At 32.7% G+C, this 14,112-nt stretch overlaps 1 protein-coding gene and 1 non-coding gene across 2 annotated transcripts; both read right to left on the bottom strand.

The window, feature by feature from the left end:
• Positions 1 to 44: 44 nt before the first annotated feature.
• On the bottom strand, positions 45 to 118 carry TRNAV-AAC (transfer RNA valine (anticodon AAC)). Its single transcript has one exon. It is a non-coding gene; the product is annotated as a tRNA-Val (tRNA).
• A 2,511-nt stretch (positions 119 to 2,629) lies between these two features.
• On the bottom strand, positions 2,630 to 8,355 carry LOC140816387 (putative ABC transporter C family member 15). Its single transcript, XM_073175615.1, is given in 11 exon segments — positions 2,630 to 2,965; positions 3,069 to 3,308; positions 3,386 to 3,449; positions 3,550 to 4,070; positions 4,161 to 4,455; positions 4,539 to 4,703; positions 4,786 to 5,298; positions 5,300 to 5,386; positions 5,473 to 5,559; positions 5,656 to 7,079; positions 7,161 to 8,355. Coding segments are annotated over 11 exon segments (4,362 nt in total). The 5' UTR covers positions 8,017 to 8,355; the 3' UTR covers positions 2,630 to 2,855.
• Between the last annotated feature and the right edge of the window lie 5,757 nt (positions 8,356 to 14,112).

Raw genomic sequence — 14,112 nt, 5'->3', positions numbered from 1 at the left:
CTCCGTTATTAAAAGAAAAACCGCAGGGATACAAAAATAAAAAGTGGCGTCGCCCGGACTCGAACCGGAGACCTTCAGTGTGTTAGACTGACGTGATAACCAACTACACCACGACACCTCATACGTTACAGTTTTCGGTATTTATTATTTAACTTATAATTATTTGTTCAATTTAGACGATAATAATATTAAAATTAATAAGAACTAGTAAATAATACATACGTTATATATATTATTATTTTTTAAAATTTTATCAAATAATACTAAACAAGTAAAATGAAATTATTTTCAATTTAGAAATTTGTTCTATTTAAAAAAAAATTTATTTAGATTTTTTCTATGTAAAATATGGAATGAATTGAGAAGGTTTTTAGTATGGTAAGAAAAATAATTATTAAAATTAAATATTTTGATGTCCTTTAAAATATTTACTCTAAAGGTCTCATACTTAATAATAGAGTATAGATACAAAAACAATGTTTGTTCGTTTATAAAATAAAACCGATCATTAATTTTGTGTTCAATGGCAATGCATCATGAAAAACAAACAAGTAAAAGAACTAAAAACCAGTGTTCTAAAAGGCGCCGCCAATCACCGCCTAGGCGGTGGGCACTTTTTATCCAATGTTCAATGTTTTCAAATGGGTCTAAGAGAGGAAACATATGATAGTGATTGACCAATATTAGTAATATATAAAAACGTATTAATATCTATATACTAAATATTATTAATTTATTATTGCATAGAAAATCATAGTTTTAGACATAAAAGTTGTATTTTATAGTAAAATTCGTATATGTCACAATATTTTTGGGCTTAAAAAAAACCACCTAGGCGCCCCGCCTAAACGCCTAGGCGCTAGGCTGTAAGTGACCGCCCGCCTAACACCTACCGCTTTTTAGAACACTGCTAAAAACCAAAACACACATGTTCAATGTTTTACTTTATATATATATATAAAAATTTTGAAACTATGGTTCATAAAAAATGTATTAACCTTATTTTTGCTAAAATCACATTTAAAAATGGTAATCATAAAATATATTGTATACACGATAAAATCAAATTTAAAAATAGTAATCATAAAGTATATTGTATACACGATAAGATTATTTTTGTTTGTCAAGAATCACATATTGTTTCATGGTCTAGGTTTATGACAATCTATAAATAACACATTTAGTTAAATCTCTCGCAACTTTCAATCAAAATTCTTCCTCTACAAAAAAACACATATTCTTCTTAATTATTTTTGAAATTAGTTTATATTTGTTTGACTACAAATATTTTGATTGAAGTTTGGAAGAAAAAAATTCAAATAAACTGCATTTATTTATAATGTTTGCTAGCCCAAAATTCATATATTCATATTATATGAATAAAATTTCTTACTTTTGATTATAAAATTATGTAATGTGCAGTTTAATAACTTTCCTAAATTTAAAAATACTTATAAATGTGTACCTTATCATAATAATATTCAGAATAAAAAGTAAAAGAAAATAATGTTGAGTGTAATAATTGTCACTGGTTGGTAGAACGATCAAACCGTGATGTTTGAGCTGCTGTGTGGTTTAAAAATTTTTACTTGCACCATTATCATCAGCTATAACTTTTGATAAAGCAGCTAACATCCGATCCTACAATTGGTATCAGAGCCAGTAGCACGGGTTCGATTTTAATTAATTATAAATAGTGCAATTATTGGGAGGGAGATTGTTGAGTGCAATAATTGTCCCTGCTGGAAGAGCGATCGAACCGTGGTGCTTGAGTTTTTATGCGATTTAAAAGATTTGAGTTGCACCATTACCACCAGTTATAGCTGTTGGTAAAGCGGAAAGCGCTCGGTCCTACATATAGTCTACAAAAAATCGATTCTGATATAAAATTAATTATCTATTATATATAATTCAAACAACAAAGGTAAAAAAATAAGTAGGAGGCTAAACATTATTTAAATTGAATATTATGAGTTATATTTTCCTATCAATATTATTATGAGTGAGTCTCATGTGAGACCGTCTCACGGATCTTAATCTGTGAGACGGGTCAACCCTACTCATATTCATAATAAAAAGTAATACTCTGTGCTAAAAAAATAATACTTTTTCATGGATGACCCAAATAAGAGATCCGTCTCACAAATACAACCCGTGAGACCGTCTCACACAAGTTTTTACCTATTATTATTTCATTAGTTTTGATATTGATTTGAAGAGTTACTCACGAGTATTTTAAATGGTTAACTATTTCACTTATATAAATTATGATTTATGCATTGATAAAATCCATAATTTGTTTGATTTTTATGTTATTATAACTTATACGTCGTGTTTGGATATATGTTTTTAAAATTTGTTTCAATTTATTTCGTTCTATTTATTATACTCATTATAATTTATTAAATTAACATAAAATCATATATTTGAATTTTAATTGACAAACAATTTAATTCGAAAGTGAATTATATTAATCTTTAATTAATTGATTTATCTAATATGATAAGATATTAAACACAGATAAATAAAAAATGATTCAAGTTATTTTTTTTAAAAATAAAATTTTTAAGTTTATTATGTAATTGATATATATGTGATATACTTCTGCCATATTAAAAGATATAAAATCCATACAGTTGTTAGATTTGTTCTAACTTTAGTATGTATGGACAAGCTTGCTTAGATTTAAATTTCCTTCACACACATGATATAGAAAGTGCAGAATTCTTATATTTTTCTTCCTATGAACTTCTACAAGGAGATGATTTGTAAAACTCTATTTGTGCATCGTAAACTAGACCACAGAGTTCTATCTAATCTGTGTCGGTTAGCATCAGCATAAACTTGAACATATCTCAGTTATTCCCAGTTGATGATCTTCTCAAAAACTCCATCACCAAACTCGAAAACGCGGACGAGCTATCCTCAAGCAACTTAGCCGGCGAATCATACTCGATAACCTTACCTGTAGTTAACGCAAATCTTGTCTAGTAAGTAACACGAGATGAAACCAAGATTTTAATTTGAAAGGGAAGACGAACATTTGAATAAATAGTCTCAATTCTTACCTTCACCAATAACCAAGACTAGATCATTGTCAATAACAGTAGGTATCCTATGAGCCACTGTGATGACCGTGCATCCATTTGTTTCTGCTCTTATCGTCTTTTGAATCACGTTATCCGTTGCAGTGTCGACTGAAGCAGTAGCCTCATCTAGTACCAGTATCCTTCTTCTTTGTAATAAAACTCTAGCTAAACAAACGAGTTGCCTCTGTCCCACACTCCAGTTCTCTCCATCTTCAGCAACTGCAACATTTTTTCAAAAATTTCATGACCCAAATCAAAATAAGTTTCAACACAAATATCTGAATAGTTTTCAAGACCTGGTGCATCAAGAAGCCTTTGATCTTGCTTAACACTTTCGGCTAGATGACATTTGTGTAAAACCTGTCACTTTGCACAATTTCTAGTGAGATTGGTAAATCATGTGCTATCTTTCGGTACAAGAAAGTTACTGTATATTTTTTGCGTTTTAACGACCCCTTACCTCCCATATCTCTTGATCGTCATGTTCTTGTAGAGGATCGAGATTAATCCTCACTGTTCCTTGAAACAAAACTGGATCTTGAGGGATTACACTTAGCCGAGACCTTAAATCTTGCAGACCAATCTTTGAGATGTCTATGTTATCGATCAAAATACGCCCTTCTGTATGTTCCACCACTCTAAAAAGGGCTTGGATTAAAGTAGACTTTCCACTTCCAGTTCTTCCAACGATACCGATTTTCTTTTCACCTGGAAAGGTGCAGGTGATTCCTTTAAGAACTTTAGGAAGAACAGGACTGTACTGTACATGGAGATTTTCAATCTCTATTTTCCCGCTGAGTGGCCATTCGGTTTCCGGCCTGAAATTTTCATTTAGAAGTGGAGCTTCACTAGGTACGGAGGTGAACTGAAGAATCCTCTCCACAGAGATCATCTTGTTTTCTACATTGCATAGGTTCCATATTACCCATGCTTGGAGCACACTTAAGTTTAAACCGTATGTTGCTGCTAGTCCTGCCAAGCCTGAAACCAAGAAAATGTGGTGTTTTGTAAGCCTTTGATGCTTCGTTTTTGGAGCACGTAGAAGCAAAATCAAGAAGATAATGTACTTACTGGGATCAATTGCTGATCTGGGAAGGCTCACTAAGATAACGAGGAGGAGGAAGAAAACCAAGTTGAACAGAAAATTTATTCTAACACAAAGCCATTCCATCGTGCCAGCATTATGAAATGCAACTCGAGAATAATCATCGATTAGATCCAAGTTCTTGTTCATAAAACGAGATTCCTGGTTGAAACTCCGTATTACTGTTGAACCAGATATCGATTCAGAGAAGTGTTGGAGAATCGGGGCTTGTCGGATTGGAACCATACGCGCCAATTCTCTTGCTGTTTTAATGTAATATGCCTGAATGGAAGATTTTATCAGTAATTAAATTAAAGAGAAAAAAATCTTCTTATGTTTTACAAGGAAATGAAAATTTTTCTTGCCTGATACCATATGGAAACAGAAAAGACGACGACGAACAGGAAGAAGACCTGCCAGGCTACATGGGACATGAGGAAAACAATGCTCAACAGCTGAATAAGAGCGAATGCTAGTCCAGCTAACCTGTATGGAATATCTGTATCCACTATGCTTTGATCCGTAGATGACTGTGATTAAAAAACAATTGTTTTAGTTAAACATTCAATGCTATGTAACTTGAGATGTGAATTCGACTAAAAATATACCAACCCTTTTAAGAATTCTGCTCGACGGTGTGGAATCAAAGAAAGATAGAGGCGCTCGGAGAATTGATCTTATCATTCCAAGAAATAGGTGTTGTGCTGTTTCGATAGCAATAGTTGATAGCAGAACTGCTCTTCCCAAAATAAAGAACGAGCTACCACCAGAAAGCAACGCAAATATCCCAATCAAACGCTCCCTTGTAACTCTACCTTCTTCTTCTGATCCCCAGGCGATCCAGTAATTGCTGGCCATTTGCAAACCTTGGAACAGAACTTGACACAAGAGGATTATTGGAACTAGAGATCCTTTATATGCAGAGGTTACAAAGGTAGAGTACACATGCCATTTTACTCTGCCGGTTTCAGCTTCCTCATGCAGATTTCTATGAGAAACTTGGCTACTTCTGCTCATGTCAACAAATTTTTCTTCGGTTAACTCCATTTGCTGCTTGTGACAGTAACTTTTACCCAAGCCAATACGCTTGGGAGGGCGCACTTGATTCAGAGAATGGCTGTGAGCAGGTCATTTGTCTTATGAGTTCCCCATCATGGTTCGAAATCAAATCTTTGTATTTTCCCGACTCTACTATTCTGCCATCTTTCATAACCTGCAAATACAATATTCATCGACAGTGAAAAGCACCATAAAAATTGTGTTTTAACCAGGAAATGGTATTAAATCTTCATGACTTACCAAGACAAGATCAGCAGCATCCAAGAATTCTAACTGATGAGTAACATACACTACAGTCTTACTATACAAGAGTTGCATCAGACATTTCTGCATTATATATGCAAAAAGGAAACTTAATAGAATTGATCATCAAGCCCATATTTAAAATTAAATATTAAACAAAAAAAAAAGGAAATCTCTCGCCTTGAACATATGAGCCCCCGTATGTGCATCAACCGCGCTGAAAGGATCATCCAGCAAATATGTATCTGAGTTGCTGTAAAGTGCCCTTGCCATTTGTATCCTTTGTTTCTGACCGCCGCTCAAATTCATCCCTCTTTCCCCTAGTACACTCAAATCTCCACAAGCCCACATCTCGATATCATGATTCAATGCACATGCTTCCACAACATTTTCATATAAATCCCTATTCATCGCCTTTCCAAATAGTACATTTTCTCTGATAGTACCTGTTTGAATCCAAGCACTTTGTGGCACGAAAGCTTTTGAACCATAAGTTTTAATTCTTGGCCCTGAAATTCTTGGTATTTCTCCAAGTATACTACAGAGAAAACTAGTTTTGCCAGATCCAACTGAGCCACATATAGCTACCTTGCAACCTTTTGGTATGCTCATTTTCTCAGTTATCTTAATGGTTGGTCGCTTCGCGTCTCTGTTCTCCCAAGCATATTCTCCAGCTTCAATCTCAATGGCAACTCCAGGTGCGCCAGACGCGTGATAATATATCAGCCTCTTCTGATCTTCTTCTCTTATAAAATTTTGAACTCGGTCTATGGATACTTTAGTCTGAGCGATCATAGATATAAGTTCTGGTAAATTGTATATTGGTTCTTGAAGTATTCGGAAAGTGGCTAATGCTGAGAGAACTGTGCCTGAGGCCAAGGGTGTACCTAAAATGATGCAGACTCCAAAAGTAACGACTGAAACTAAAGTTGGCGAAGCCCAAAAAAGAAATGCCACAGCTGAGCTTGTGTAGAGGTATCTTTTAAGCCAGCCTCTCTCAGTTTCCCTCAACTGGAGCAGCTTTTTCAAGAAAGTTGGTTCCCATGAATGTAGCTTCAAAACACGCATACTCTTCAACATTTCAGAAGTAGCTTTTAAACGCGAATCTTTAGCCTCCATGATCTTTGTATGTAGATTTTCTTGCATATTAGCAAGTGGAGTGTTGCTCACCATTACAAGAATGGTGGTCAGAAGAGCAGCAACAGATGGTAGAGCACCTAAATTCCTGTACAAGATAACTAAGGCGAACATAACCTGAACCGGAAGCAACCAAATCCCGTGAAAATACCAGCAAAAATCTCCGATTCTTTCAACGTCTACGTTGATTAAATTGATGATTTTACCGCTGCTTGTACCACCATACTTCACTGAAAGAGATTTTTTGTATATCAGTACCATTAAAGCCGCCCTGACCCTTACGCCAATTCGATGAGCACCAAAATACCACTGCCTCTGAGAGAGTGATTCCAGTGTCTTTGCAATGAAAAAGATCGACGCAAGAATCATACCACGTTGCCAATTTAGGTTGTCATTCTTAGTCGATAAGAAGTTAACAAAGCTTGGGATTAACAGTGGACCGATATAAGAGGCAGTTGTGTTCACTCCTAGAAACAGTGCATAATAAGCTTACAAAACATCGTTGCATATAACTACCAAAAAGTTTCATATAAAGACATTTAAGATACCTGCAAAAGCTCCATTAATGATAAGAGGCCGCCAAATGGCGTGGAGTATGGCACGAGGCATAGACGTACTCTGAGTTTTCTGCTTTCGGAGAGACTCTTCGAGCGATGAAGAAGCTTCATCTGCAGTATCTGATTGAGGGATTTCTGGTATGTCTTCCAATTCGAGCTTTTCAAGATGACCCTTTTCAAATAAAGGATTAAGCCATCTAAATGTCAAATGGCTCCATATTCTGGCACATGAAAATGCATCAGAATCACGAAAGGTTGCAGATTTCTCCAACTCCTCGCGGAGTAGTGGTTGTGTAATGTCGTTAAAATTCTTGGCAGAAGTGTTGTTTTGTAAAGCTTTAAAGAAAAGTACAGAAAGTGGAAGGGTTGCAAAATCAATTATGTTGGATTTTGGTAGAAATTTTGGATATTCAATGGATTTGAAATGATCGAGGAGACTAAAAATCACTATGAGCAAATCGCGAATGCTGGAAAAACACCACCAAGAAACAAGAGCTAATGGCCACCTTTTGCCTATTGGTTGAGTTCTATTTACGGAATAAACTGCTGCAACGCTAGCTAAACTCCAAGCAATGGATGACAGCGAAACCTCAATCGAGGAGGCTCCGAAAACCCAAATTTCATGAATGCAGAACCCTATATAAGACAAGGCGATTACAAGATTCGATAAAGCAATAATTTTGGCAAAAAAAGTTGGTTTTTCTATCCGGAATGGCGCCTCGGTACTGCAATTTTCCCTTCTTTTCTTCAAGAATTCCATCAAAAACCATAACAGGAACACAAAACAAAATGCAATAACAATAAAATCCATGACAACCCCCGACTCAAAACTCAAGAAAGACACCATCTTTTCACAACACACACACACACACAAAATCTAAACTTCTTGAACCATCATTTTCTGTTCTTGCACAAGAAACAGCCGGCACTCCAAAAACCCAGAAAACGTAACAGAGATTCAGAAACAGAAAAAAGTGTCACATAAAAATTCCCTCATGCAAGGAGATTGATGATTAGAAGACAAATCACAATGCCTAAGCATGATGATTCATTCATACACAGGAATATGGCTGTATATATATCTATATATATCCACTCAGTTCAAATGCCAAGAGAGTACGTGGGACTTTTTTTAAGGATGGTGGAATGATGTGGAGGAATCTGGGGCATTAGTCACCGTGTACTGTTGTTACATGAGTCGATATGTTTTCTTGCTTAGGATTCTATTTATAATATGATTATATACACGCGTAAGTGAACGGAATAAAACGACAGTAGTCCAATCAAGATTCAAGATATTCCACGACTGTTGTTCGAATGATGTTTTCCCCTGCGAAGAGTTTGACCCTCCAGGTGTTTTGGCTTTGGAAATTGGATGCTATAACTCGATAATATTAAAATTCAATTGTTAGCTCGCAGAGCTTTATTTATTTTTTCATTCGATCGAATGGTTTGTTGAAAATATTCGGGTATCTCGAATTAATTTATATGTCACATTACTTTCAAAAAAAAATAAAAATTCAAGAGATTCTAAAGAATTCTTTCAGTTATCGGCCGACTCTTTTATCCAAATTGATAACCAAAAACTAATAATTAAAATAAGTAAGTTCTCTATGAAATTTAAAAATTAGTGATCTTTCATAACGAAAAAAATTATTGTTACTCTTAAAAATATATTTAAAGATATTTACACAACAAGATTCCTAGGGAAAATAATAATGGATAAGTTATAAAGAATAGGTTATGGGGCCAGAATCTAAAGAGTTTTCTGATGCATCTAAACTTAATTCAAAGTGTAGGTTTTCTGTGAGATGGTCTCACGAATCTTTATTTGTGAGACATATTAATTTTACCGATATTCACAATAAAAAGTAATACTCTTAGCATAAAAATTAATATTTTTTCATGTATGACCCAAATAAGAGATCTGTCTCAGAAAATACGACCCGTGAAATCGTCTCACACAACTTTTCGCGTAATCCCAAATCCCCTGTTCTGGGAAGATATGGTCAAATTTTCCGCTGAGTACTAATATCTTCATTGTAGTCATTTTTTTATTCGCACTGCAAATGGAATACTTTGTCTTCAAGCTAAAACAAGAATGCAAGCTGTTGATCTATCAGTATCCCTTCAGTGGTTATCCCATTTGGAAGCTGCAAAAAATAATGTTCCAAATCTTTTCCTTGAATCACGGATATCCCTCCTCCTCCTCCTTATGTTTTTGTACCAAACTGTACGATTGCTGCATTAAATACAAGCTGTTGGATCCATCCAACTTCAAATTTTACTCTGGAACAAACTGTTTTAAAAGCTTTGGTATCATGTTTCTTACAACAAAATAATTACACAACAAGATAACCAAAAACATCAAATTATACAATCCACACACTCCCAGATAATTATTTCTAACTCATAAACAAAGCACACAACGTATTCACAGGACCACTATTACAAATGTATATGCGTATGTGTGTGTGTAGATATGTATATCAGTATATCTGTATATGGAACATTGTTGTTGTCCACATTTGCATACATGTCATCATAGAATCCCACATTTTTGTATCGGATATTAGATTCTAAAAAGCGTGGTTAGAGAAAGCCTGCGTGTGGAAGCCAAATGGAGGCAGAGTGTACGGTTGGGTCCTCCTCGTGGTGGAACCTGCCAGTTTTAAAAACAAAAGCGTATTGCTATTTTGCTATCCATCACTGGTCCCCATGTGTTAAAGTTGCTAAAGTTAAGTGGTCCGTTTGCTGCTAAGCCTCCCAGCATGTGAGCCAAGATCGTGGATAGAATAACTCGAATCTAGCTTTTCACAGAGTTGAATTGAATTCAATATGATTTTTTTTTTTTTTTGTGTGTGATTTCAAAACTTTAATGCAAATATCAAATATTTTGTTATAAATAATGTACGTTGGATCTGCCCAAGTCGTCGTCTTTTTCTTCTCCACTACTCTTCGATATGCACGCAATGGGTAAATTATCACATTAACGCAAAAACATGCTAACCGAACTAGGCATGTAAACGTACTGGACAAGTCATGTGCGACGGACTCGCTCGAAAATGTGTTGATTTTACCTACTCCACTTATTTCCACATATTTTTTTAGGGTTATACGAGTGTTGGTTGAATTTTCAAGATTGGTAAACTTTGGAGTCACTTTTTTGAGACTTCGTCAAGCAAAAATTTGGTACTTGTTAAATGGCAGGCCCTTGCAGATTTCCATATCTTATATTTTTAGTTCCATACTTTTACAAATTCATTTAATTTGGCTCCAATTATTTGTATCAGAATTAAATTAACATTTGTGTTTTTAAAATCATATTCGATTTTATGTATTTGTTTTGAATCTCTCGAACACAAGATCAGACCAATTCATTATAGTCTTTAGGAATTATTTTGCTTTAATTTCGTATAATTAAAATTATTATTCACTTCAAATTATATTTATTACCAAATATTGCCGGTGATTGATGTTTTACCTAAAATTTCAAATTAATACATTTATTTCCAACGTTTGCTAGTCCAAATATTACATATTTATCAATTAATACTGCAGTAATTAGCAATTATACACGGGAAATTTATTTCAACATATAAATAAAATGATTAATATTAAAATAAAGTATTTTTTAAAGAGTGAGTCTCATGTGAAACCGTCTCACGGATCCTAAGTTGTGAGACGGGTCAACCCTTACCAATATTCACAATAAAAAGTAATAATCTTAGCATAAAAAGTAATACTTTTTCATGGATGGTCCAAATAAAGATTCGTCTCACAAAATACGACCCGTGAGACCGTCTCACACAATTTTTTGTCTTTTTTAAAAACCTCTTACTATAAGAATAGTAGAATACATTTCTTAATTTTGATTATATAATCTGCGATTTGCAGTTTACTAACTTTATTAAATTTGAAAATATCTTCAAAGGTGTATTTTATCATTAATATTCGAGTAGGTTTTTTGTGAAACAGTCTTATAAATCTATATATGGGAGACATGTTAACATGATTCATAACTCATAAGTACATTGAAGATTAATGTTTTTGACATAAAAGTAGAGTAGACAGTAAGACGGGTCGACTCGATTCATATTTACAATTAAAAATTATACTTGTTCCGTAAAAAAAAATATTTTTTAATGAGTTGGGACGGAGTCGAAGATATGTTTAACATAATTGATTCTTGAGATCTTCTCATATGAATTTTGTGTAAAAATTGATATTTTTCATGAGTTGAGTCATATATTCCGTGAGATAGTCTCGTAAGATTTTTTGTGTCAATATTCAGATAACAAGTGGGAGAAAGACACTTATAAGTTAAAGGCATTTACTTTATTTTTGGGAAAAAAAAAAACAATTCTAAAAAGATTGGATAAAAATATTTAAATAGATGAATTGAATATAGTACTAAAACATCTGGATAAAATCGAATATGATAAGAAAATATATGGTTGAGAGGACGTGATACATATAATTTCAACTGATTTTTTTGAATATTTTATGATGAATAAATATTTCTTAGAATATATATTTTTCAAAAATTCAATATAATAATTGTTTGTAGTGGCCACTTTCTAGTGTCGTTCTTTGAATTGTGTAGCAAAATTGACGTGCATTTCTACGGATTCGGGCAAGATCAACCCATTTGTCTGAAACTTTCAAGCTGGATTAGGACATTACCCTACCATTTTTACAACTTTTCATTTAACCAATAGAATAATCGTCTCTATTCTATGTATTCAAATTTATCGTTAATTTTTGTACATAGATCGAATATGTAACCATTGGTAGTATATATTGTAAAATCGAAATGTTTGGAATTGATCAACTTGGATGGCCGAATTACACCAACCCACACGAATAATTTGTTGAAGGCTTAAAGATAATTTATTGGGAATTTAATTACTTTTATTTTACCCATTTCAAAAGTGTTTTTTTTTTTAATTTTAAATGAACTTCTTTATTAAATATGATGTATTATAGCCTTTATTGTTTAAAAATTATAAAATACCTTTTATTTACCCTTTTCATTATCGCAATTAAATACCAATTATTATTTTTTCTTAAACAATAAGGATTTCAGATTATATATTTTCTTTAAATAAAGCAAAAGAATTATCAAATCAATTTGAGTAAGTTGGCAGAACTACGTGTATTATTTATTTTTTTAATAATATTCAGACAAAAAAATTGATAAAAGATTTTGGGTGTGATAATTGTCATAGCAATTGAAATACGGTGTTTGAGCTGATGTACGATTTAAAATTTTAGAGTTGCATTATTACTACCAACAATTATAGTTTTTGAAAAAAATGACAAACGTTTGGTCTTACAATTGATAACAGAATCAGAGTTATAATTTATATTCTCGTTGATTCGAAAGAGTGTAAGTATTTGGAGAGATATCAAGATTATTTTTAAATTATATTTAGAGTGTGATATTTAATTTGAATTTATACAGATTGTTATTTATTATTATTTTATTAATTTATTATTAATAACACCATCATTAATAATGATGAAAATCATCTTCATCGTTAATCTTGGTGTTGTTAATCATTCTTTTTATAAATTTTCTTTTTCAATGATACTATTATTTATTTATTTACTCAAAAAGACATAAGAAAAAAGGAAAATTAATATCCCATTTCGGGGATTAGATTAACTGATTAATTGTTAAAAAAAATTATAATTTTTATTATTAAATAGTATGTTATTATTAAATAGTATTTGCAATTCAATGTGTATATATATATGAGTATAAAGCTAGGGATATGTTTGGAACTTACTATAAATAAAGGCTATTTTTAAAGAATTATCTTGATTAAAGGCTAAAATAAACTATAGTTGTCCATAACCATTTTAAAAATCTCCTAATTTATTTTATATCCGTAGACTGTTTATTTATTCTCCAAAAGCTGGTTTGTCACCTCGATGTCAGCGACTCAGCGCTTCTCCACATGGGGTTGTAATATGTTCTAAGGGTTGAGTCGTTCGCCTGTTAAAAAAGGTTTAGAATTTTGTGATATAGTTCGGTCCATATCCGATGTACATGTTGAAATATCGAGAGGACATTTCCCTAATACGAGAAGACCGAAAAGGAAAACACATATGATATATCAAGTATCGTGCTCACAGTAAGCGTCGAATAACCAAATACGAAACGGATAACTGTTGAAAATATAATACATAGACTCTCTTAGTCTTTAATATAAGACTATAAAATCAAAATGTTCAATCAACATCGGTCAACTTGGGTGGACGAATTAAATCAACCCGCGCGTATATGTTGAAGGCAATAAATGAACATTTATCTGATAAAGGTGGAATTTATATTTATGTCAATTTTTTAAGTAATAAAATGTGAAAGGATACTCGTCAAAAAAAAAAAAAAATGTGAAAGGATTCTTGAAATTCCTTAAGTATCCAACATGGTCCTAACGAAAATGACAATTATGTTAACTCCAAAAGTATATATAACCCAAATGACGAAATTAGTAGGAAATAATGTCGACATAGTATTTTCTTACTTTTGTCTATTATTAAGTGTCATTTTAAACATTTCAGGATCTTTACTTTCAGATTTCATGTGTCTCAGATTTTATCACTCTTTTTTCTTTTTCTTTTAACATTAATTTATATTAGTGAGATGAAACGACTTGATTCATAAGTAATATTTAATTCGAATCTTCTATATTATCATTTTCTGCCAAAACGGATGAAACACCAAATAGATAAAAGTTGGTATTAAATGTAATATTTTTTATGGATCTCACAAAATTTTTTGTCCTATATAAGGTTATGTTTGTGTAAAATGTTTGAATTCTAGCAAATGGATTTTGAGAATTTAGGTTTTGAAATCTGGTATAATATTTGAAAAATATAGAAAAAAAAAAACCAGCTAAAATGATTCTTGAGTTTCAAAAGTATACTAAGA

The sequence above is a fragment of the Primulina eburnea genome, chromosome 16 (assembly GCF_022965805.1).
Source record: "Primulina eburnea isolate SZY01 chromosome 16, ASM2296580v1, whole genome shotgun sequence".
NCBI lineage: Eukaryota > Viridiplantae > Streptophyta > Magnoliopsida > Lamiales > Gesneriaceae > Primulina > Primulina eburnea.
The sequence above is the reverse complement of the archived record's forward strand: the minus strand, read 5'-3'. Positions and strand labels throughout refer to the sequence as shown.